At 37.4% G+C, this 26609-nt stretch overlaps 1 protein-coding gene across 6 annotated transcripts in view; it reads right to left on the reverse strand.

The window, feature by feature from the left end:
- Positions 1–26609, reverse strand: part of NPNT (nephronectin) — a 79957-nt gene that overhangs the window by 4757 nt on the left and 48591 nt on the right. For all 6 annotated transcript variants that reach the window (XM_036227638.1, XM_036227636.1, XM_036227633.1 and 3 more), the window contains 2 exons: positions 13617–13703; positions 13036–13134 (listed from right to left, as the gene is read on the reverse strand). In XM_036227638.1, the coding sequence (XP_036083531.1) occupies positions 13036–13134; positions 13617–13703 (186 nt within the window). The remainder of the gene's footprint in view (positions 1–13035; positions 13135–13616; positions 13704–26609) is intronic.

Genomic DNA, 26609 nt, shown 5'->3' on the forward strand with positions numbered 1-26609 from the left:
AAGTTGCCAGGGAGAATGTTCTATGTGGATAATTAACCTCCGGGCACTAAAGCAGACAGTGGTTTAAAGGGCATCAGACCTGTTTATTCTCTCCTCTTATTTTTTTTAATCTTTAAAGAGAACAGTCCTTTTAAAAAGTCAGCTTGCTGTTTATCCCACTGGACTGCACCTTGCGCCAGGAAGATGCAGGTGTATTCTGGAAACCCTCCACACCTTCCTGGAGCATCAATTTTATTTGGAGAGAAGTTTATAATGGTTTTATATCAAAACAAATCCATAACATAACATACAAATCTCCAATTACATATACATGAAGACAAAATGTTAATAAAAACTGTGACTTTGGACAGGTCACTTTGTCCTCAGATCTTTCAGCCACAAAGTTTACCCACACACCTTGCCCCAGTTGTTAAAGGAAATGCAATTAAGTGTGTGGGTGGGGAGTGTGAGCAGCAGTGATTGGGGAAGCTGCTCCTCAAGAGAGGGCGAGTTGCAAGTAGTATTTGGAAATTCAATCCATGTACAAATGACATTTGTCTCAGGTTGTTTTATTGCAGCCAACTGAAAAATACAGTTTCAACACTGATTTATCCATAGGAAAATGTGATTGGCATACTGAACTCATTTATCTGTCTTGGTAGGAACCTCATATATTTTTCAGTTAAAAGATAAACTTTCTTATGTTTATATCAGACATGATAGGGTTGGGATGTCCTCCTATTCTGTAAGTGACTTCTTCAAAGTGCCCTCTGAGTAGTCATACGACCAAATAGGTGATCTCCGTACACTTATTCTGTGCCAGAGTGCTCTGTGGGGGCATCTCGTGACCACTGCTAACAAGCCTGTGACACAAAGGCTTTTTTTGCAGATGCAGAGCTAAGGCTTTGAGAGGTGAAGTGAGCCTAGGCATCGCCCAGCCAGGGAGTGGCAGGGTAACAATTTAAGTTCAGAACCATCTGAGCCTCGATTCAGCACTTACTGCACTCAGACTGGAATCACTGGTTCCATGCTTCTCTACTCTAGGAGACTGTGAACTCTCTGGTGTCAGAACCAACCTTTCCCCCAAACCACCCAATTACATTCCGAGCATAAGGGTTTGATGCCATTTGTTGAATAAATGATGTTCCAAGAACACAGGGGGAACAACCACCGGGAAATAGGTCCTTGAGTCATACAACTTCAGTCACCAACAGACAATTTCTTATCTTCATCCCACTTGTCCCCATTCTCCTCCCCCAAATTAATCCAAATGGGATTTGGGGCCCAAATATTTAGATTTTAAATGTCTCCCCATAAGTCAGCTTTTGAATCATCACAGGTATTTGGATTAAGACTAAAATATAAGGTTATTACAGTTAACCTGCAAGTTTTAAGAAAACAAGGATTATCTTAAGTCCCTGTGGAGTGTATACTGTTATCACTGCCAGATGCTGCCAATAAACAAGACAACCTAACTAACCAAGGTGTCCTAATAAAAGAGTCAAATAATCCTTTTGTATAGGTATTTAAAAAACTCAAATGTAACACACGATCAGTGAAGCTACAATTTCTCTTCATAGAGCTGCTCTATGAACATTTTTGCAGTGTTATACCTTATTTTTCATAAAAATATCCATTTTTCTGTGTCAACAAAATAGACATTTCTCATAACTACAAGTATGCTATTAATAACCAATTTTTCACTGAAGAACATTTAAGTTGTTTCCAATTTTCACTTTAAGATAATACTATAAAATAGTAAGACAAACAAAAAAATACTTGCAACACATGAAAAAGGACTAAGTTTCCATTTTACATAAAAACCTTACAAATAATAAAACAAGAAAAGAACACAAGAAAAATACAGGGTACGTTAGGGGAAAAAAAAATGACTTTTAAAATGTGAAAAGATGGTCAACTTGTAACAATAAAAGAAATTAAATTAAAATGAGATGACCTCTTACCTATGAGGTTGACAAAGATTTTTAAGAGATTCTAAAAGTATTGGGGATGGTCCTTAAATATTGTTGGTGGGAGTATAAATTGCTATAACCCTTATGAAGGGCAATTTAGTAAAATCTATCAACATTCAAAATGCAAGTTCCCTTTGATTCAGCATTCTGCATCTAGGAATTTATACTACAGATATATTCAAACATATATAAAATGATATGTGTACAAGGTCATTCACTACTGAATTGTCTCAACTGCCAAAGGCTGGTTAAATACAGGTGGAACATCTAAGGAGTAACAGAGTGATAATCATAGTAAGAATTAGGATGTTCTATGTGTACTGATATAAGACAATCTTCAACAACAATGGTTATACTATTTTAATGGTAACTCTGGGCTGGGCATTGCTTTAAATGTTTTACATATGTTGAATAGATACTATTGATTATGTCCATTTAAGTGACTTACTCAAGGTCAAATCTACTAAGAGAGAGTGCCAGGTTTCAACCCGGGCATTCTGGCTTCAAAGTCCTTGTTCTTCAAGTTAACTCTTAATATGCTTAAAGAGACAAAAGCAAGGTACAGAAGAGGGCGATTTGCTCTTATATGGACCAATAGCTCTTTGGTAAGATAACCAAGAAACTGGTTGCACCTGGGGAGGGCAACTGGAGCCAGGGCTAGGAGCCAGCTTTAGAGAGTTGATTTATTTTTCCATCTACAAGTATTTCAAAATAATGCTTTTTAATGCTGCAACAGACATACTTGTATGTACACGCTGGCATACTTGTTATATAGTTTAGTGAATTCCTTGTAGCTATCGGTAGCAAACAGAGCACTGAGCCAGTTGCCTTTAACCCTTGATCCCCAGAGATCAGAGTTCCAGGAAAAGCGCCCAGGTCCAGCATTGACATCTACAGCAGTAGGATATGTCATCAGGGCCATAGCTACATGCCTACACCTGTTGGCAGCACAATTTTTCATTCCTTAGAGGAATGTATTAATTTCACTATCTCACAATTAATTTCAAGTTTGAATGTGATAAACAAAACCTAATGAGCACCAGGAGGGGCAGCTAGCAAATGCACTTATTTTACAGCTGTTTCTCTAAGTTGTAAGTTCATTTAATTGAGGGTTTTCTTGGCAATATTAGCATATAAGAATATTTGCATATCTGGATCTTGGATAAGAAATGCACATTAAAATCAGTCATAACTGTGGAAACCCAAATACATGTTCCTTCACAAATGTGATAATATAGATAGAAACGAACAATCAGCTTGGTAATTAAAGAATACACAAATAATTCATTAAATTGCTTATATTCTTCTCTGGTCTTAGCATGTGATACACACATATAACACACACGCAAACCTCACTTTAACTTCCTAGAAGAAAAATAGGCAATTTTTATAAGCTTCAGTAGCATTACTCCATCAGTACATGGTTAGTATTCCCCAGCATATTCCAAAATGCCCATCTGCAATTTTATCTTGACATATGCCATGCACACTCCTACCCTTCTTCCAACTCTCTGCCCTCCTCTGGTTTTTCCATTTTCTTTCTCTTCTTTTTTGAAGAAATTTTATTTTTCAATTAGAGTTGATATCGAATATTATTTTATATTAGCTTCAGGTGTACAAAAGACTGGTAAGACATTTATATAATTTATGAAGCGATTCCCCCTAGTTAGTTAGTCTAGTACCCACCTGGCATTATACCTAGTTGTCACAATATTACTGACTATATTATCTATGTTTTCTTTCACACATTCATGACTATTCTGTAATTCCAATTTGTAATTTTAATCCCGTCATCTTTCTAACCCAGCCCCCCAACACCTCTGCCATCTGGCAATTACCAGTTTGTTCTCTGTATCTATGAGTCTGTTTCTGTTTTGTTAATTTATTTTGTTCTTTAGGTTCCACATATAACAGAAATTATGTGGTATTTGTCTTTGTCTGACTTATTTCATTTAGCATAATACTCTACAGGCTCATTCATGTTGTTGCAAATGGTAAGATTTCATTTGTTTTTATGGTTGGGTAATATTCCATTGTATGTATGTACCACAACTTCTTTATTCAATTGTCTATTGATGGCACTTATGTCGCTTCCATATCTTGGCTATTGGAAATGGTGCTGCAGTGAACACTAGGGTGAATATATCTTTTCAAATTAGGGTTTTAGATTTCTTCAGATAAATACCTAGAAGTGGAATGCTGGGCAAAATGGCAGTTCTATTTTTAATTTTTTGAGGAACCTCCAATCTGTTTTCCATAGTGGCTCTACCTATTTTCAATGTCATAAGCAGTGCGTGAAGGTTCCCTTTTCTTCACATCTTTGCCAGCAGTGTTGTTTATTGATTTATTGATGACAGCCATTCTGATGGGTATGAAGTGATAACTTATTGGAGTTGAACTTGCATTTCTCTGGTGATTAGTGATGTTGAACATCTTTTCATATTTCTGTTGTGCGTCCTCTTTGGAAAAATGCCTATTGGGCATTGTTTTTTGCAGGGTTGAGCTGTGTAAATATTAACCTCATATCAGATATATCATTGGCAAATATCTTCTTCCCTTCAAGGGGTTTTGTTTTGTTGATGGTTTCCTTTGCTGTGCAAAAACTTAGTTTGATGTAGTCCCATTTATTTATTTTTCTTTTGTTTCCCTTGTATATTCCTGAGAATATACAGCAGAAAAAAAAATATTACTAAGAGCAATGTCAGAGAGTTTACTATGTTTTCTTCTAGGAGTTTCATGGTTTCAGGTCTTACATTTCAGTCCTTAATCCATTTTGTGTTTATTCTTGTATATGGTATAAGAAATTGGTCCAATTTCATGTTTTGCATGTATCTGTCTATTTTTCCCAAAATCATTTATTCGAGAGGCCATCTTTACCCCCACTGTATATTCTGGCCTCCTTTATCATAGATTAAATGGTCATGTAGGCATGGATTTATGTCTGGACTCTCTTTTTTGTTCCATTGATCTATATGTCTGCCAGTATCATGCTGTCTGATTACTATAGCCTTATAGTATCATTTGATATCAGATAGTATGTTATTCCAACTTCGTTCTTCCTCAAGATTGCCATGGCTACTGGAGGTCTTTAATAGCTCCATATAAGTTTTAGGATTATTCGAGTTCTGTGAAAAATGCCATTGGTATTTTGATAGAAACTGCAATGAATCTATAGATTGCTTTGGGTAGTATGGGCATTTTAACGATGTTAAATCTTCCTATCCATGAACACTGTATATGCTTCCATTTATACGTATCTTCAATTTCTATTCTTCAATGACTTAAAATTTTTTGAGTACAGGTCTTTTACCTCCTCGGTTCAATTGATTCCTAGGTATTTTCTTCTTTTTGGTGAAATTACAAATGGGATTGTTTTCTTAATTTCTCTCGTAGTTCATTATTAGTGTATAAAAATGCAATTGATTTTTGAATATTAATTTATATCCCTTACTATACTGAATTCATTTATCAGTTCTAACAGTTTTTTGATGGATTCTTTAGGTTTCCCTCTATATAGTATCATGTCGTCTTCAAATAATGAGTTTTATTTCTTCCTTTCCAATTTGGATGTTTTTTATTTCTTTTATCTGATCGCTATAGCTAGGACCTCCGATACTATGTTGAATAAAAGTGGTGAAAGGTGACATCCTTGTTTTGTTCCTGTTCTTAAGGAAAATGCTTTGAGTTTTTCTCCTTTGAGTATGATGTTAGCTGTGTGTTTGCAAACAGCCTTTATTATATTAAGGTATGTTCCCTTTATTCCCACTTTGCTGAGAGTTGTTACCACAAATAGATGCTAGATTCTGCAAAATGCTTTTCCCACACCTATTGATATAATCATATAATTTTTATCTTTCAATCTGTTAATGTGGTGTATCACATTAACTGATTTGTGAATATTAAACTAACCTTGCATCCCAGGAACAAATCCAACTTGATGACAGTGTATGATCTTTTTAATGTATTGCTGAGTTTTGTTTGCTAATATTTTGTTGAGGATTTTTACACCTATGTTCATCATGGATATCAACCTATAATTTTTTTTTGTAACATCTTTTTTGTAATGTTTCATAATTAGGGTAATGGTGGCCTCATAAAATGAGCTTGGGAGCCTTCCCTCCTCTTGAATTTTTGAAATAGCTTGAGAAGAATAAATATTTTTCTTGAATGTTTGGTAAAATTCAGCTGTGAAGCCATCCAATTGAGGACTTTTGTTTGTTGGGAGTTTATTGATTGTTGATTCAACTTTGTTAGTAATCAGGTGGTTCAGATTTTGTTTCTTCTTAACTCAGTCTTTAAGATTGCATGTTTCTAAGAATTTATCCCTTTCTTTTAGATTGTCCAATTCGCTGTCATATAATTGCTGATAGTATTTTCTTATAATCCTTTGTATTTCTCTTTCATTTCTGATTTTAGTTATTTGGGTCCTTTATTTTTTGATGAGTCCAGTTAAAGGTTTATCAATTTTGTTTATCTTTTCAAAGAACCAGCTCTTGGTTCCATTTATATTATTTTTAGACTCTTTTTCATTTATTTCCACTCTGATTTTTATTATTTCCTTCCTTCTACTCATTTTGAGCTTTGTTTGCTGTTTTTCAGTTCCTTTACGTGTAAGATTAGATTGTTTAAGATTTTTATTGTTGCTTGAAGTCCTTCTTAGGACTGCTTTTGCTGTGTTCCACAGCTTTGAGGTCTGTGTGTTTTCATTTTCATTTGTTTCAAGGTATTTTTGATTTACTTGATCTCATTGTTAACCCATTCGTTGTTTAATAGCCTGTTATTTAGCCTCCGTGTTTATTTTTCAGTTTTCTTCTTGTAATTGACTTCTAATTTCATACCACTGTGATCACAGAAGATGCTCAAATTTATTAAGAATTGTTTTGTGGCCTAATGTGGTCCTCTTGGAAAATGTTCCACGTGCACTTGAGAAGACTGTATACACTGTTGCTTTGGGGTGAAACACTCTAAAAATATCATTTAAATTCTTCTGGTCTAGTGTTTCATTTAAGGCCAATTTTCCTTGGTGATTTTCTTCCGGGAAGATCTGTCTATTGGTGTCAAGGAGTGTTCAAGTCCCCTTCTGTGACTGTATTATTATTGATCTCTCCCTTTACGTCTGTCAATAACTGCCTTAAATATGTAGGTGCTGCTATGCTGGCTACATAAATGTTTACTAGAGTTATATCCTCATGTTGGATTGTTCCCTTTATCATTATACAATGCCCTTCTTTGTCTCTTATTATCACTTCTGTTTTAAAGTCAATTTTGTCTGACATAAGTATTGCTACCCCAGGTTTTTCATTTCCCTTTGCATAAAATCTCTTTTTCCATCCCTTTACTTTCAGCTTGTGGACATCTTTCAATCTGAAGTTGGTCTCTTGTAGATAGCATATGTATAGGTCTTGTTTCTTAACCATTCAACTACCCTAAGTCTTTTGATTGGAGCATTCAATCCATTTACATTTAAAGTGATTTTTAATAGGTACATAGTTATTGCCATTTTGTTATTCACATTTATATTCTTCTCCCCCTACCCCCTTTAAAGTCCCTTTAACATTTCTTGTAATACTGGTTTGGTGGTGGTGAATTCCTTTAGCTTTTTTATGTCGGGGACACTCTTTATCTCACTTCCTATTGTAATTGATACCCTTGGTGTGTAGAATAGTCTTGGTTGTAGGTCCTTGCTTTTCATCTCTGAATATTTCGTGCCAATACCTTCTGGCCTGTGAAGTTTTTATTGAGAAATTGGCTGACAGTCTTATGAAAGTACCCTTGTAAATAACTAGCTGCCCTTCTCTTGCTGATTAGGATTCTCTTTGTCTTTAACCTTTGCCATTTTAATTATGGTGTGTTTTGGTGTGAGCCTGTTGGGGTTCATCTTGTTTGGGACTCTCTGCACATCATGGATTTGTATGTCTATTTCCTTTGCCAGGTTAGAAAAAATTTCAGTCATTTCTTCAAATAGGTTCTCAATCCATTGCTCTCTTCTCCTTCTGGTACCTCTATGATATGAACGTTATACTTGATTTCCCAAAGGTCACTCCAACTACCTTCATTTTTTTTTCCTTTTTGCTGTTCTTATTGGGTGTTTTTTGCTACCTTATCATCCAAATTGCTGATTCAGTCCTCTGCTATTGACTAATCTACTATTGACTCCTTCTAGTGTATTCATGTCAGTTACCGTATTCATTTCTAACTGGTTCTTTATGCTTTCTATGTCTTTTTTATGCTTACTATCTCCTTGATGACATTTTCACTTAGATCATCTACTCTTCCTCTAAGTTCATTGAGCATCCTTAAAAACAGTGTTTCAAATTCAGTATCTGGTAGGTTGCTTGCCTCCATTTCTTTTAGTTCTTTTTCTGGAGTTTTCTCCTGTTTTTTCATTTGGGAAATGTTTGCTCATTTTGGCTGCATCTCTGTGTTTGTTTGCATGTATTAGGTAGAACTACTATGTCTCCCAGTCTTGGCCTGGTAGCCTTATGTGGTAGGTGCCCTGTGTGGCCCAGTGGCACAGTCCCCCTGGTCACCTGTACCTGGTGTTCCAGGGGTGTTTCTTGTGTGGTTTGTGAGTGCCTTCCTGTTGTAGTTGAGCCTTGATTGCTGTGAGATTGCTTCAGGCTGACTGGCTGTGAGGATTGGCCACACCCATGGCATGTGATCTGCTATGTGTGGGCTGACCTCACGGTGAGGGATTCCTCCCAGTGGGTTTGTGCACCTGTTGAAACCACCCTTTCAGTATGCTGCTTGTGGGACTAATCAGGTGGTGCTCTGTTGAGGTCTGATGCCAGCCTCTGGGTAAGTTGGTTCTGGGGCCCCTTGGGAGGAGCTCCCATACAGGCCAAGGCCAGCCACTGCCTGTGACTGGCCTGGAGCTACCTAGTAGGAACTGCAAAGCTATCCACAGTTGTTTGCTGCCTGTGCTGGACCTGGAGGGAAAGGCCACACAAAGAACCAAGGCTGACTGCCCCAAGTACTAGGCCTGGAGCAGCTCAGGAAAAAACCCAGGGCACCGCAAGACCTGAGGCTACCTGCCCATTAGGCTCGGCAGCTGAAAGAGCCTTGAGGAGTATACGAGTTGGATGAGGCGTGGTCCCAGGGAGTTCCCAGGGTGGGGTGAGTCATGTTCCCCAGGTTAGTGCAGAGTCATATTTGGTGCCAGTGCTGAGCCTGTGGCCACTCAAAAGTCTCATATCACATTGAGGCCAGCTGCTGCTTGCCTCTGGCCCACAGACCCTCAAGATTCGTCCAAGGACTACTGCAGCTCAGGCAGGGGCTGGTTGCCCGCCATCAAGAGTGTCTCTGGTAGTGCGTGAGCCAAGGCCTGCTGACTGCTGCTAAAGGAGCCTTCTGCCAAGAACACAGGGCCTGGTTTCTCAGCCATGAAAATGCCTCAGGCAATGTACAAGTTGTGTGGGGCAGGGTCTCAAAGAGTCACCAAGGTGGAGTAAGCAGAGATCACCAGGTCAATGCAGATTCAGATTTGGCTGTGTGGGGAGAGAGCTCAACGTTGACAAGATGGTGCCCACGTAGGCTGCATGAGAGGAGGGCTCAACACAGGGATAGTGGAGGCTGTCCCTCCAGCCCTCGCCATGAAGCCACACAATTCAATCTTTTTCTGTATGTCTCTGGCACCCAAACTGCTGTCCCTTCACTGGAGCCCAGGTGAGTGTCTGCGAATGAGTGAGTCTGTGTGCAGGCCTTTTTAGAGAATGTCTGAGTTTTCAGCAGCCTTTCGTCTCATCTGAATGGTCGAAGTCCCTGCTGATTTTCACAGTCAGATTTTATGAAGTCTCCTCTTCCTGGTACTGAAACCCTAGTCTGGGGCTTCTCACTCCTCTGGGGAAATATCCACAGCTGAGATATCCCTCCCTATGCTCAGTAACCCCATACAGGTACAGGGCCAGCCCATTTGGCATCAACCCCTCCTACCAGTCTCAATATGGCCTCTTCTTTATATCCTTAGTTATAGGAATTCTGTTCAGCTAGTCTTCAGATGGTTCTCCAGGTTGACTGTTCTATAATTAACTGTAATTTTTATGTGGTCATGGGTGGAAGCAAGCCCAGCATCTACCTAGTCCATCACCTTGACTAGAACTTTCTTCTCATCCATTTTCCAAGCTGGAACCCTGCTGTTCACTCATCTCCCTGGGATTACCTGGGCATTCCGTTCTGAGGCAGAGGCTCTCAGAGCTGGTATAAGAGGTTTAGTAACCCAGTGCTCAAAACATCATCTTGCCATATGTCACCTGGTTGAACACCTCCACAGACAGAGCGCTCCTTACTTCAAAGTCAGCCTAAGCTCTTTTAAGACAGTTCTGACTATTGGGAAGTTCTCTCTGTAGTTTTCACCAACTGATTTGACTCCCATCTCCTATGGTCACAGAATAATAGTGACAGATGTTGTCCATCAAGTAGTTGAAAAGCAGCCCTGCTCCATTATTTCTTCCCAAGGCTAAACACTTTTCTTCTCTTTTTTCTACACGCTTTGAGACACCTCTCCATTTAGGTTATTCTGTGTGATCCATATTTATCTCTATTCTTCTCAGACAAGAAAGAACCCACCAAAGTAGAATTTCCATTCTGTAACAAATACCATAGTTCTAGGGAAATGACCCAATTTTTTGGCAGAAACAACACAGGGGTCACTCACCTATTTCATTACCCACTAAAACTCTATAGTCTTTCACACTTACTGGTAAGACACTTCTTCCCCTCCCACAGCTGCATAGCTGGTTTCTAGACCATGAGTCATACCTTGTCTCCATCCCCATTAGATTTCAACCTCTTCAATGTGACCTACTGATCTAATCTTTTGCAGCGGGTTGTGTCAGCACCAACACTTTCTCCTCTGGCTTTGAGCCATCTACAGTTTTGTTAGTATGCCTTGCATATCCAAGTTCAACATCCGGTTCATCCAAGTCATTGATAAAAACCTGGAGCAACCCCAGAAGAGCATCCTCCAGAGCCGGTCATCAGGACCTATCCTGTCACCTCAGAAGCCACCACTTCCTTTCCATCTGTTCTGTACTATGGCAATTTAAATGATTATTTCCAACATTTTTCTTCTTCTTTTTTTTTTTTTGCCTGTCATTCTAATTTACCACCCTCTTCTCATTTTTCTATCAAAGAGTAAGTAGAATTTGGGTCAAAACAAATTTAAACATGTACATATGCGATGAATAATAAATGTTAAAATAACTTAGTTCTAAAATAGTCTATGTAAGACTTAATTTTTAGAATTTGAATATCTACATAGATATGTAATGGATTCTTCTGAGTTTAGCATGAATTACTCTCTCCAATGTACCTTGCTTGAAAGTTATTCATTGTAACCATGAACTTTATTCACCATTTTATCACATACTGCTGCTAACGATCCTTCCTTCTGTAGCAAAATACTCCAAGTCATTGGTCAGTCAAATCCCCAGGTCTGAGATTGACTAATCAGATTGTGCACACTACCTCAGCAGACCGAGGCCAGACTTTGATAGAGTGAAAACCCCAGAATAATGTTACAGATGTTCTGGACATTGAACTGGCAAAGAGGCTGTATGGGCAGCACAGAGAGGTCTAGAGGTAAAGTCCATTCTTTAGCTCTATGGCCTTAGGAAATTTATGCAACTTCCAGGCTTCAGTATATCCTTTGTGAATTAAAAATGTTACCTGCTTCACATGGTGGATAAGGGGATAGTAAATAAATTTAATAAGATGATAAATAAGTCAGGACTATAGTAGATATTAAAAAATGTTGGTTTCTCTCTAATTCACAGATATGTGTGACATTAATAATTTTGTCCTGCTCAGAGTTAACCTGCAATGAACAAGAGTTAATACAAATGTGAGAATGAGAGGGACTGTATCATGTACATGCACATCTGTGTGTCATTAAAAATAATTGTATTGCTAAATCTAAAAGACCTGTTTGAATTTATTGAATGTTAATATTTTTAAAAGCCTACCTCAAGTTTTCATTTTTAAAGATCTCTAATATTTCAATCTTAGGCGACCTAATAAATACATTTTGGACTAATATTTTAATACCTTGCTACTCAAAATGTGTACAAGGATTAGGACCATAGGTAACCCCAAGGGGCTTGTTAGAAATGCATCAAAATCTACAATTTAACAAGGCCCTCAGCTAATTTGTACAAATGCTGAAGTTTGTGAATAATTGGTATAACACAGCATATCCTCTCTCAAGTTAGCTTTTGTGTTTTGTGCCCTTCTATATAATACCCAGGAGAGTATTTAAGAACTAGGCTTTTAAAACTAACATACTTTTTCTTCATGACTTGCGTCTTTTATTCTTAAATCTAGAGTAAGGAGTATAAAAATTAAAAAAATAAACCAAACTCCTCATCCTTCCATTAAGCTGATCTCATCCATAAAAGATTTAATTACTGAGGGGAGGAAAAAACCAACAATACGTAGCTTTGCTTCCTTAAATAAGATGACAAAACATCTTGCAAGTTCTAAAACTTTAGATTAATAGAAAGCATGCAATTTGAAAGTCTGCTAATTTTCTGTGGAACTATGTCTAAATCCACCTTACTAATAACATTCTCTAGTGAAATAAGTAGTGGTAATTTGTAACTAATTTCTCCATCATCCAAGTTGGATTGAAATTTTTTACAAGGTTTTCACAACTTCACAGAACTTTCACTTGGACTCCTTCAGCTACGTCTCAAATCATTTTTTTTTTTAAAGGGGCCGGGGGTACATAATTGAGAAAAACAGGAACTACAACCATGGTTGATGTACTTCTTAAATGCTTGGGCATGGGGCTCTACAAGTCAGTTGAAAATTATGTGTTGAGTCTATGTTTTATTTACCAAGCTTTGTGGGAGATATTTGATGGCCTTTTAATTAACTACTCATTTTCTCATAATATAATTTTAGTTGACAGATAACAAATTAAGTTCACTGAAAAAATGAAATATGAATGCTAGACAAGATCTTTCTTTACCTTCTTTGTTACGTAAACACAGAGATGTATTATAGAGTATACTTGATTAGCAGACTACAATCTTCCAATAGGATCACACTAAAACGTGTCCTGGACTTAGATAATTGGTTTTACCTGCTGGATCCCTCACTGGTTCCCAGTGCAAGTCATTGTCTTTTTCCCTGATCCATCCACAAAGCCCATGGTCAAAATTACAGCTGTGTATCAGGACACCTGCAGGGAAATGACCAGAAAGATATGTAAACCACAAACCAACAACTAACAACAGAAAGGCACTTGTTAACAAAGTTATCTGTGCAACAAGTATTCTCTCCTAACCACACTTAACTAACCCACCAGAACTCTCCAGGAGATCAAAAGAAAATCACATGAATCCTTTCTCAACACAATTGTGCATGTGTGCTCAGCTTTAAAAATAGAACACACAAATGCTGCCAAATTATGACCTTGTTACATCGTCACTTGTAAAATATGATTTCCTCCTCATAGTTTAAATGCTGCTTTAATATATTTTTTAAAAGAAGATGATGACCCTATTTTTGCTCAACTGATTTAACTACAGAAAAAACAAGTTGTAAAAAAAATCTATAATTTTTCCAGCTGTAACTAAATAAACCACAATTTAAGTTATTTTCACAAAATGGAGGGAAACAATAGAATGTCATTATAATGGTACTGAAATATAAGTATCTCACCTGGATCATCCTTTGCTTCATCGTCTGCACTGACTCCTCTTTCAATTTCAAATGTTTCAAACAAGTCATTTGAAGGCTGCCGTGGAACTATAAGAGAAAGGAGTTTTGTTTTGTTTTGATGAGGTGCTGATAGAGGTAATACTGCTTTAACAAGGGGTAAGGGGCAAGACCCGGACGCTCGCTCACTTGGAAGAATCCAAAATATTATATTTCACATGAAGATTCATAAAGTTTGTTCGGCAGTGATTTACACTGTAACAGTTAGCTGGGTACAAATAATAAATGGTTTTCAAAAGTTTCTAAAGTTCAACATAAAAATACATAGAAAGCTCTTCACTTGGAAAACATTTTAAAAGAGCTACCAATTTCTAGTAAAATATGTATCTCTATGAAATTCAAAAATTTATCTCTATAAAAGATACATTATAAACTCTAAATTAAGGACGTTTTAACTAAAAATGCCTGCAACTGCAGTGAACAAACCAGTTTGGTTTTCTAACCACAGCACCGACTACAGTGAACTCTGCACGGTGGTGCACTATAACCTGGATGTCTTAGTCTGGCCTTTCTTGCTTACGCAGGTGCCCTGGCTCCTTTAAGATGAAATCCAAATGCCTTGGTGCAACATTCACAACTCCTACCCCAAAGTACACAATACTGCCCAAACATGCCATTCACTTTCTGACACCGGTCCCCAGCCTGGGATGCTCTCTTCCTGATAATTAACCCACCAAATGTCCCCTCTTTGTTCCTCGCCTAGTGTAAATATCACTGCCTGGGTGAACACTTTCATGCCCCAGGCAAATTAAATTCTTCCCCCTGTAGTCCCTGAAGGCTAGTTTCCACACCTCTATTCCACTCTTTCATAAAGAACTGCAGTTATTTACACACATGTGTGTGTCTGTCTCTCTGCTTAGCCTCTGAGGTCCTGGAGGGCATCAATCATATCTTATTCATGCGCCATTTCCAGGGCGTGACCTGGTGACAGTCACTCAGTATTCACTGAATGAATGTGAAGATCTTGTTAAGAAATGCTTGCACTTTGTCAAGCCTTTTCCTTAATGAAACAAGTGAGACAGAGCTTAATCCACTTTTTAAAAAATGGATTCATTTAAATCACTAATCATTAATTCATTTAATGTGTATTTGTCTGCCACCCATATGCCAAGCACTGTGGAAGCCAGAGGAGAAAGGGTGAAAGGGGTAAACAAGACCAACATGGAGTCTGCACCCTAATGAGACAGACATTAAACATGAAGATCAATGAATGTGATGATTCTGAATGCTGATAAGGGCCAAGAATGAAAACACCAGATGATAACATTGAGGGTGACTAGGGTGGGAATGGTGGTGGTGTAGAGTTCTTGGCCAAAGCCCAGGTACTCCCTCTTCTCTAACAGAACTTAATTAGCTCTATTTTCATAAGGCAGGGAGTAAAAGATGTAGAACACCAAGGAGCAGACATTAGTCAAAGGGTTTTTTTTCGATGATGCTTGTGATTTTTAGCAATTTTTAAAAATTAACAATCCCATAATTGCCTCTTTTTTTTAGCTATGGCTTTGCAGTTATTACCTTTTTCTTTTATACCAAAAATGACTGACAGTGGTGACATCCAATTACAGCTTTCCTTTCCTTGTTTGGAGCTCTGAGAGGGTGACTGCCTCTTAGCTACTAGAAATAGTATAAAGCTATAAGCAAGAATGCTTCATTTCTTGTGACAAAGTTAGAAAAATTCTATCAAACTATTTTTTGTTCCCTCGCCTTGTAATTTATACAAATTACCTCCGGATTGGAATGGCTCAAATCTGATGGTACCATATTATATTCTAGGGGCATTTTGATCATTTGTCAGCTTTCTCTTTCCAGGTGAAGGACTGTCAGATGGCAAAGAGTCTTGACGTAGGTGGGGACAATCATCCCAATATTTCCTGGTACATGGGACCTGTTTTATGAAGGGAAATCAAGGAGATCCTCTCTGAAGAAGTGCCGCTGAGACTGAGAGAGGAAGGACACAGGCCCTTCCAAGTGGAGTGTCAGGGGAGAGAAGAGGCGCATTTCAAGCCTCTCATACAAAGAAAGGGCTCGGAACAGTTAGAGAAAGGCAATCAGAGAGACCGAAGGATGCAGAGAAATAGCAAGAGTGGCCTGGGATGAGGAAAAAGAGAAAGAGAGAGATAAGAATACACATTGGGAAAATAGCAACCCAAAGAATTAGTCATTTAACACCTTGCAAAGGGTCAGATGATTCATTAGTATTTTAGGTACTGGGTTTCCAAGAACAATTTAATTGAACAGATGACTATATACGCCTTCATTGCAATTCATTGGGAAACACCAGGAAATCTAGAGACCTGAAATGCTCAGCAGCCATTCTTATAACTGGGTGTGCTCTACGCTGTTACTCTGCCATATTAACTCTCCTTCCTCACACATACCAGTACAGATCACTAACAGCGACCCACCGAAGTGACAAAAGAAGATGTACTACCTACTCCCTGGTATATTTATTTATGTGAAGATATTAAGCAAAATAAATAGTGGAAGAAATCTTTCAAGCAGTATGATCTCAACTACATACAAGAGAAATGAACAAAAAAATCAGACTAGAAAAGAGAATGGTAAGAAATACAGCAATATGCCAATAGTGGAAGTCTGAATATTGGAAGTAAAAATGGTATTTTCTTGGTTTGTTTTGTCTTTTGTAATTGTAAATTTTTAAGATTGTTTACAGAAATAATTTCTATTATAGAAAAACTTACCTAAAGCATTTAAAGAAAAGGGTTCTCTCAGAACACATACACAGACCTTGCCCTACAGCAACTATGTCTGTCATTTGTGTTTTGATTGCTCGAAGAGAGTTCTGAACACAGGCTTGATACCTGCTATTAAATAGGAGGCTATGCATGTGAAATACATTTGTGTAATTTGAGCATATTCTTTGATCCACAGAGCTATTTTAAACAATACAGAAAACATTAAATAAATAACTAGCCTTGCCTGAAAGTAGTATAACTAGGATAGATGCTGATATATGACTTTTCTAATTATCCTTCCCTTCCCCGAATCATATTTTGGCTAATAGTTGACTTAAATATATAATATATATATATATATTTTTTTGTAAAAACAAATACATATCAACTATTCTCTGTAGTTGGATCATTCTTAGAATAGCATAATTTTAGAGATGAAAACAAGGGTAAGAGAAATTGAACCACGCAATTCCTCTGCCATTTTTCCATCCTCCCTTCCCCTATTCCATCCACGTACTAATAAAATCAAACGAGAAAGTGAGCATCCACTGGGTACCAGGCTAAGAGCTGGTCGCGACGCAATGAACATCTTCTTGCCTTCGTGGGATCCACATTTCAGAGTTGAAGTCAGACATCAAACAATTTGCTCAAGTAATGAAGGCTTTAAAAAAGAGGTAGAGGAAGCTATGTGAGCATGAAGGTGAGGAGAAAGGGGGCAGGCTAAGTTGCTGCTGGGGGAGGATGATACTCAAAAATCTGAGAGGTGATGCTTACAGCACGATGTGAAGGATAACTTACTGGGAGCTGGCACCCTGGAGAATGAAGGAACGTGGGTCTGAAACCTCATTATAGGTATAGTGCTCACAGGGGAAGAAGGGCCTCAAATGAAGATGAGGAGGCAGGCAGAGGGTCCAGGGCCTTTTATAGCCCTGTAAAGATTTTGGACTTTATTCTGGTAGAAACTGGAATCCTCTGAAAGATTTTAACAGAGGAGTGCCAGGATGAGGTACACCATTCTGGCCATAGCGCAGAGAATGAAAAGGAGGGAGTGTGTGTCAGAGGGCAGTTATGACCAACAGTAACTAAAAAAAAAATGTTCATATAGTCTTAAGAGGATTTATTTCCTAAAAATTTTTCTTCCATTGGTCAGTGTTTCACCTACAAAATATATATTTCTTGCTCATGGTTTATTAGAACCTTCTGCATGAATTAAAAGAAAGAGAATGTGCAGGCACTGAAGCAAGCAGCCAGCCAAATAAAAATGAGGTTGGCGTGGGTTTAGGGGCCCTAAATGCTTTCCTAGCATCTGGAGAGCCCTGAGACCTGTGAGAAGAATCAGCCGCACTAAGAAGCAGGAAACTTCCTAAAAAGAAAGTCTGGCCCAGCACTTTCTATTAAATATATTTTCCCCAGGCATATGATAATATATAACCACAGTTCATAAACGAGGTTTCCCAAATAGTCAATTGTATATTTTACCGAAAAAGCACTAAGAGTAAGCACAGTGAAGTAAATGTAAATATTATCATATGCACTGCCCACCCCCAGCCCTCTTCCAAAGAGTAACTATAGCAAAGTGTAAGTGCTATTTATTAAAGGTAGGTTTGCAATTTCTGTTTCTGTTCTCCGGTGGCTCCCATGACAAGACCCAGGCCAGTTCTAGCATTTGTTCTTGGACTAAAGGTTAAAGATAACAATGTCTCAAATTCTTTCTATGCTTAGAGGTTTAGTTCATCAGAAGAGAAACGGGACACATGTCACCTTCCTAATATTCTGAAGGCTCTTTCTGGTGGCAAAACCTAGGGATCTGCAGACGACGGCGTGGGCGAAGGACAAGGGTGTTGGGAAGCAGTCGTCCTCTCTCTCCTCCTCTCCTCCCCTTTTCTCCTCTTCCACCCCGACTCCACTCTCCCCGGCCCTTTCTCTCCATCTCCAAAGGAACATGTGCATTACAGCTTTAAATGACCAGAGAAGTGAAAAAAAGGATTGGGGAAAAAAGTTCCTGAAATTTCCTTAACCACATTAGAGAAAATTCTTAGCCATCTACTGATTACTAGCACAAAGAAAAGGGTTTCTGGGCTCCACAAAAATAAGCTCTTTTTTGCCAAAACTTTCATCCTACAAGAGAAATTTAAAAAGTTCAAAAGACACCTTTGGGCTGAGGATAAAGGACACCACTTGAAATAATTAAATCTCTGGTGAAAGGTGGAATATAGACACAGTTATTCAACAATCAGCCCAATTTTTGTAACTCACCTATTCTCCTTTAATAAAGTTTCAGAACAAATTTAAGCACTGCCCAGAGCAATTCCAGGAGAACAGGATATCTAAAAGATGGTTCTTTTCTATATATGACCATAAGGATGCTACTACAACTTTTCCAGATTAAGAGAGCACTTCATGGGTTTTGTTTTCTTTCTCTTTTCTAAGACAATGGAACCCGTAAGGTTAGACTACGTCAGGACCAAGTCCCAAATACCGTAACACAGGTGTCGAGCAGACTCTGACAGGGCTGCTGTGACTGTGTACAGCATGAACGTCTGGGGTGCCACAGAAACCCATGGGACAGGTAGGTGTCAGTGACCTCAGAATCACTTCAAAGAAGAAAGGGAGCTTTTATTTCTGATACTTATGAGACCCATAGTGTAGCTTTCCCATCTAGACATGTTTGTCTCTGAAAAGGCTGTTGTTACCACTTATTTGCACAGTAAAAAAAGTTGAGATGATGCTGTCCCTATTTTAATACCACAACGTTCACCTAGAACATTGAACTAGATACTAAAAACATGTAAGCTAAACCGGATAGTCCAATTCTTTGGTAATAAGCAAAGGATATATGAAGTCACAACTTTCTATTTTCATTTTGTCTGCTCACCTAATAGCTTACACTTGCAAATCAACTTTTTTCAAAAGGATCTAGTTAGCCAAAAATGATATTATGTTGTAATGAACCATAATAAAAAGCATCAGAAAAATATAAACATTACAACCAGAACACAAAATAGCACCGGTAAGAATGCTATCATCACCACATAAGTGAATTTAATATCAACGGAAGTAGTAATAGCCATAATGTACTGAGTTTTTATCATATGCCAAGCACTATGGTAAGAGTTTTACATGCACGCTCTCATCTAATTTCACAACAGCCCCATGAGGTAGATACTGTTATTATCCTCACTTATGGATGAAGAAGCAAAGGCATAGGAATCAGAGTGGCTATGAGCTCAAACTTTTCATTAAAACTCTGCAGACGAATGTGTATATAACTTTTTTTAAAAAATCTGATTTCTTTCTTGGGTCACATTCGCCAAGAACTCAATTTATACTTTCCAGATAACTGTTTTTTTTTTTTTATCAGTCACCATAGGATCTAATTAAAATATAAATCAAAAATCTTGAAAAGTCTCAGAATTCACAGCACAAGATCCTGACCTGTAAGCATTGACAACTCACTCCTTCAAAACACTAGCAGAAATTTAATCTTCAGGAAGCTGTCAGGCATCTCCTCAGGGTCTCTCTAGGCCTTGCTGTTTACTAGAAAGCAAACTAGTTTGAGGACCTTTTCACCCCTCAGCAGAAACAATCTTTTTACTCAGCCCTACAGAGAATCAGAAAAGAGAGCGTATTTCTATGACTAAGAACAATGTGACCATGCCAGCCACAGACTATCAAACCTAAAGAATGGAAGCCAGAGAAAGAGCCTGTGGACAGCATGCATAAAAACAGCAATTGGTAAAAAGGAAACAATTTTCTTTATACTGCATGGTACTTGGAGTTTCAAGAATAACATAGCAATAATGGGTCTGGCGTCTGATATGGCCAATCATAAGACCACCTGATACATAATACATTATATTCGATAATCTTTCTTCTGCAACACCTTTATTCACTTTCAGTGAGACAGATGCTACACTTTAGGCACAGTTGCTACATTTTAAACACTTCCATCTGTTTCCACTGCAGACATGGTTCTGGTGGGCTGGAACTGCCATTATGGCCCTCAGAGCCCTGCTTTGCAAAGTGTGACCTGTGAGCTTGTTAGTAAGGCGGAATCACTGCTCCCTGCCCCCATCTCACTGAATGGACATTTTCATTTTTACAAGATTCCCTGTTTCTTGTATACACAGTAGTCTGAGCAGTACTTCTCCAGATAGTCTGATGTAGTGGAGGAGTTAGGAACTGATACGTTAAAAGAGCATTTTAAGTGACTGTAGTTCAAATGGGCTCTGACAACATTGAAAAAAATCTGCTTCCTGCTTCAAATGATATTATACTCCTTGCTATAACCTCAGCTTCCTAGCTAAAACTAGACACACCTGAGAGTTGTAAATAAAATTTTGAAATGTTAAAAATAGAAGTTACTAAAAATTTTAATGCATTTTTTAAAAAAATTAATGTGGTTAAGAATTAGAATCTACTGGGGTATTTTTTCAAAGCACAACTTACTTTCTTTCTGGGGAGAGTGAGCTTCTAGTACCATTAGCCCCTCTCCTAAGGAACTACTGATATACTGAATTACTATGAATAATGACAGTAGGGATGGAAAGATTTAAAAAAGCACAGCATGAGAATAACAAAAAGACAATGAAATTGCCCCAAATATCATAAACTGGATAGATCCATGATTACTGTTTTGGTCTCTTCCAGACTTTTATATTCATCCAGACACATATAGATATGTATTTTATACCTAATTGGAGTCAAATGGCATATACAATTTTGTGTATTTTTTTCACTTAGCATTTTTATAACATGGATATTTTCCTATATCATTAAATATTTTTCAAAAAAACTCATAATATTTCATTGACTGCATAGAATGCATTTTCCCCTACTTTCTCTGACACTAGATTTTTGTCTTTGGTTCTTGGTCTCCAACTTTTTAGCAACCCCCTGAACCATAGCTCTGGTCTCCATGTGGTCATCCCACAAACTAGATTTGCTTTTCTTGCTCTGTGTCTGCCCAGCACCTTCTGCCCTCCCAACTCTACCCCTTCCACCAGGCTCTCCTGGAGTCCAAGACCAGCCCACTTGTCTCAGAACCCATGCAAATGAGAGCTAATGAGAGGTTTTGTGAAGAGTGGTCTCTACACTTAGTTCGGCTCAGCTTGACCTGAAGTTGGTTACACACCCTAAACCCAACAGTTAAATAATCCTGGGGCTAAATCCATTTGGGAAATGACAGCACATTATGTGCCTGAGAGATTCACAATGAAATCATAAAAGGGGTCAAATATGTGGTAAAAGAAGAAATGTAACTATGCGATATATTACATAGTATGTTCATCACCCATAGTGGTACACACACACAGACACATATACATATATATTCCTTACTGTTACATTGTACACCTGAAAATTATTGGATTTCATTAACCAATGTCACCATAACAAAAATAAATTTTAAAGAAGTCCTACAGTTAACAAACCTATTTAGGTTGACTAAACCTAGACTCTCTCAAATTCATTCGACCTCAGAAATTCTTTAGGCATACACTTACATAATATCCCAGAGAACAAATATTTTATCAAACACACTTTGAGAAGAACTGGTCTGCCCTACTAGTGCAAGAACAAGAATTTCATGCCATATGGGAACTTTAGTGTTGCTCAATAAGCCCTATTGGGCTAGACTTGCAAATACATGATTATAATTCTAATCACACAATCTAAAACTTTAGGGCCCCTCAAGTTGAAATGATGCTTAATATTCCATGTTATACATAAAAGATTATTTCCTTAATCATACATTTAAATGCTCCCCATTATAGTTATTCCTATAAAATACAGTATCTTTTATATTTCATAGTAATTAATAATTCACAAACACTTTTACTTGTATTATGCCTGATTCTGGAAACCACTCTATAAGAATGGAAAGCTAGGGATATTACCTCCATTTTACAGATGAGAAAATTTACATGGAAAGCATAGGAACTTATACAAAGTCACATAACTCGTAAGTAATAGAAGTGAGAAGCAAAACTAGAACTTCTGATTCAAAGTATCCCATCTTTAGCAGTCATTAAGAACCTCTCAGTTTCATATGCCCTCAGCCTTATTTTCAATGACTTTTCAATGCTTTTCAATGCCTATTTACTATTTCTCGATATGATACTTAAAATTTAGAAGTACATTAGATTTAGAGTTTTCTAGAGAATGTTCCTTTTCAACGGCTATGTTAAACTATATCAGGAAAGAGAAAGACCATACTTTGATCATTTGAGGAGGGACTATCAAATCAATAAGTTAAATTTAGCTAGTTCAAGCATATGAAGGGTTACTTAAATTGAAAAAAAAAATAAATCCAATATAAAGTTTCATTTCATTTCAATTAACAAGTATTTTTGAGCACCTACTATGTACCAGGCACTGTATCCCTGTTTGAAGGGCAAAAATTGGAGTTAAAGGCTTCCACAAATCTGCACTAAAGCATACTTAGCAACAGAGGGAAATTATTTAGATCAGAGTAGCAGGATTAGAAAGATTCCCCTTGTAATCAAATCGGGTCAGATCTCACTATTACATACCTTTGAGCCCCAGAGTTTGAGACAGATTTGGAAAAAAAAATGTTCAAAAGGCAAGCCAAAAATATCGCTTAGTGGGTCGAAAAACAGTATTTCTAAGAAAAGATTTATGAAACAGAAATTACTAAACCCCAAGAAGAAACAGGTAATTTCCTGAGGCTGTTTTTTGAATACATGGAGTGTGGGTGTGGTGATAATAACCAGCTGTGTACCTATAGTACTGATGAGGTGTAAACTGTAATTTCATGAATTTGGGTTAAATATAAGAAAGAATATCTCAATAGTGGGACAGATTATTGGAAGGGACTTCAGTCATCGTTAGAGATTCTGGGTATGATTGGGATAAATTTTTTTAAAACCTCATAAGGGATTTACACTTGGGTAATTAATTGATGTTGGTTTAGATGAAAACTTTGTAGGCCCCAAATTAAAATGCAAAAGACTATTATAACTATCCCATCTGGACCACTTATTTGAAGTTTAACTTTTTTGCTGTTTTGAACCACTTTTTTTTTTTTTTTTTTTTTTTTTGCTGGAGTAGTAAAAGGATAAAACTCTAGCTTTAATAGTATTTTGTGTATAGCTACAAGAAACATTGTTTTAAGGGGTTATTTTCTAAATCTTTCTTACATTAAAAAATTTGCATACCTTCACACATGCCTAATTTCACATAATAAAAGTATAAAGCAAAAATTATTTGAACTAGTTTTAGAAGCTAAGAAATACATACTTTGAGACATTATCCCTCAATTGATATCTTCCTTCTCATTAACATGAAAATTTCATATACAATAATCTACTAAATAGAATACCAATCTTCAGAAAGAAGGGAAGAAAGGAAAGAGAGAAAAATAGAAAAAAAAAAAGATAGAAACAATAAAAATCTCCCCAGAGTAGAAAATAAGTAACAATCAGAGAAGAATATATTTTAAAATTCTTAAATATAGATTAAATGTTATTATATTAAGCTAACTTTTTAATGAAAAATTTGATTATATGATAATTTATTTTCCTTTAAAATGTTATATAAGTGATTAATCACTTATATAATGGTGTTCAAATGCCAATTATGTGCCAGGCATTATTTTAGGCTCTGAAAATGTACTAATGAACAAAACAGATATTATAAGTAAGTGAACAATAAGGATATTAGAAGGCAATAAATGCTATTTAAAAAAAAAGAAACTCAGTGGAGAGCAGTGAGATCAAGTGTGCTGCTGATGTTGGGGAGGTCACAGTACTGAATAAGGGGGTCAAGTTGAGATTGTGTAAGGAGGTGAGAAAATGAGCCCAGCTGACACGCTGGAAAGAGTGTTCCAGGAAGAGAGAGTAGCCTGCGTCAGAGTCCTCAGCTGGGCGAGGTCTGCGGAACACAGCAGAGACCACAGTGGCTGGAGCAGAATGGACAAGGCAGGGAGCGCTAGGCCATGAGATGACTCAGGACTCTAAGACTTGGGAGGGTTTGCGTTCTTCCTACACCAAGTGGTGCTAACGCAGAGCTCTGAACAATGACATCTCGTTTAACTTTTACAGGATCATTCTGGCTGCTGAGCTAAGAAGAGACCACAGAGGGGCAAGGGTGGAAGCAGGGAGAGGGGGTTGCAAGAAGACCTGGTCCCCAGGTCCAGACCTGAAATTCTGAAATCCAAAAGCTGTGGCAAAACTAATTCTGGAGACTGCCGAACTGTGGCTATAATTGACAACACCTGAAAATTAGCAAAATGAAGGGAGCCAAATCCTATTCTCAGATCCGTGGAGTGTAAGGATGGCTTAAGAAGTTATTATGCCAGAAGTGAACATTCAACGAAGAAATGGTGTTGAACTAAGACAGGGCTAAGGTTCTTATCTGTTTTCACAGTGAATAAACATTAGTTATTTGTCCTCAATTAAAAACTTAGAACCCTTTCCTTATTCAGAATGTGTGCTATAATCACAAGACAGCAATTTAATGTGTCCAAAATAACCTCATAAATGCTAATATTAACCAGCAGCTACCGCCAAAGATGAAATGAGAGAGGAATTTAATTTTGGGCAGGAGTATTCAAAGGCAGCAATGCTATCTGTGTGGCATGTAACGGTCTTGGCATAGGATCAAGGTAATTCTGTCCCAGGGCATGTCTTTAAGATCACACTCTATTAGAATGAGTGCTCTCTCTCATCATTGGAACTCCATGTTTCCCCAGTTTTATACTGTTAAATTCTATTGGCGAACTTCAACATTCTTTTTAATTTATTTGTGTTGGTATTGAGAGGAATGATGGGAAGAAGGGGGGACCTTTACGAAAGAGAAAACATTAAAAGACTCAGAAAGGTACTGATATCCATGTTAGAGTGCCTTTTTATATTAGATAATCAAGTTTTTATGACCATACCTTAAAGCAGAATAACACTATATTTACTTAAGCACCCATGAGTAAAAATTGCATTGTAAGATCACAGAGATAAAAAGAAAAAAATAGATAAGAGAGAGACAGTAGAAGGAGAGAGAGAAAAACAGGGTGATAAAAGGTACAAATAAATATGGTTTTCCCAAAATGAGATATATAAGTATAAAATATATTATTCGATCTATCATCTACTTCCTCTAAAAATTACATTTTTTGCCCAAAACATACACAATTACAACTACATCAGAATTAGGGACTATCTCTCTTTAAACTAACGATGAAAAAATTTAATTGAGTTACATAAAAGCGAAAAAAAAAAAAAAAAAGCTTTTCCTCTTTTATAAAAAAAAGCACAAACATCGATGTTCTTTTCACCTGGTAAAAAACTGCAAAAATATTCAATACAAAAGAAGTAAAGCTTAGTTCCATCATGGGGAAATGGGAAAAGGAAAACTAAACAAAAACCAGTAATGTCAAAAAGAACCTGGGAGAGAGGAGTAAGTGCAAAGGTGGGTAAGAATAAAGTGAAACATGACAAATGGGAAAATATAGGGAACAGACAAGAGCTGTAAAATTGCAAATTATGGTTTGCTAATAAGGGACCAAACTCTTCCTTCTTCACAACTTGCTTCTTTACTACAGCCTCTGTCTCCATTAGTGATAGCATCCTTTACCCAGTGACCCATTAAAAATCTGGGAGTCTTTAAACTAGCTCCCATCCAGATCTAACCACCAGTTTACAGCAGATACAAGGGGTCGTTGTCTAGTTTTTCTCATCAATCCATGGCTCAGCTCTCTAGTCTATTGGCAGTTTGTTGCGTATGCTGTGCTGCTTCCTACCTTTGTGCCTTTGCTGTCCTCTCCCTGTTAACTATAATGCCTCCCTTTCTCATCCTCTTTGCCCGTGTCACTCAGGAAATCATCCCCCCAAATACTCCCTGCCCAAAGACTGATGAGATACCTTTCTCTTTGCTCCCATATTGTCCTATACAAATCTCTTTTGCTAATATAATACCACAGTTATCTTCTGGGTGACTGTCTTTTCCACCGGATTGTAACCTTTTCTGTTTTATCTTTGTATGCCCAATGTCTAACAGGACCTGGCATTCTAAAACACACTCAAAAATGTTTACTAATTGAACGAATGGACAGTTAGATTAAAAGCTGAATGGCATGTGATATAGTGAGTCCCCACCTCTGAGCGTTTTCAAGTTAATCTGAATATGTTAGGAGAATTCTCATACTTGATAGTGCTGTGATCTACTACTATATGACTGTGATATTCCTTCCATTTCTACATAGTCTCAATTACCTAATTGGCTT

The sequence above is a fragment of the Rousettus aegyptiacus genome, unplaced genomic scaffold (assembly GCF_014176215.1).
Source record: "Rousettus aegyptiacus isolate mRouAeg1 unplaced genomic scaffold, mRouAeg1.p scaffold_m13_p_10, whole genome shotgun sequence".
NCBI lineage: Eukaryota > Metazoa > Chordata > Mammalia > Chiroptera > Pteropodidae > Rousettus > Rousettus aegyptiacus.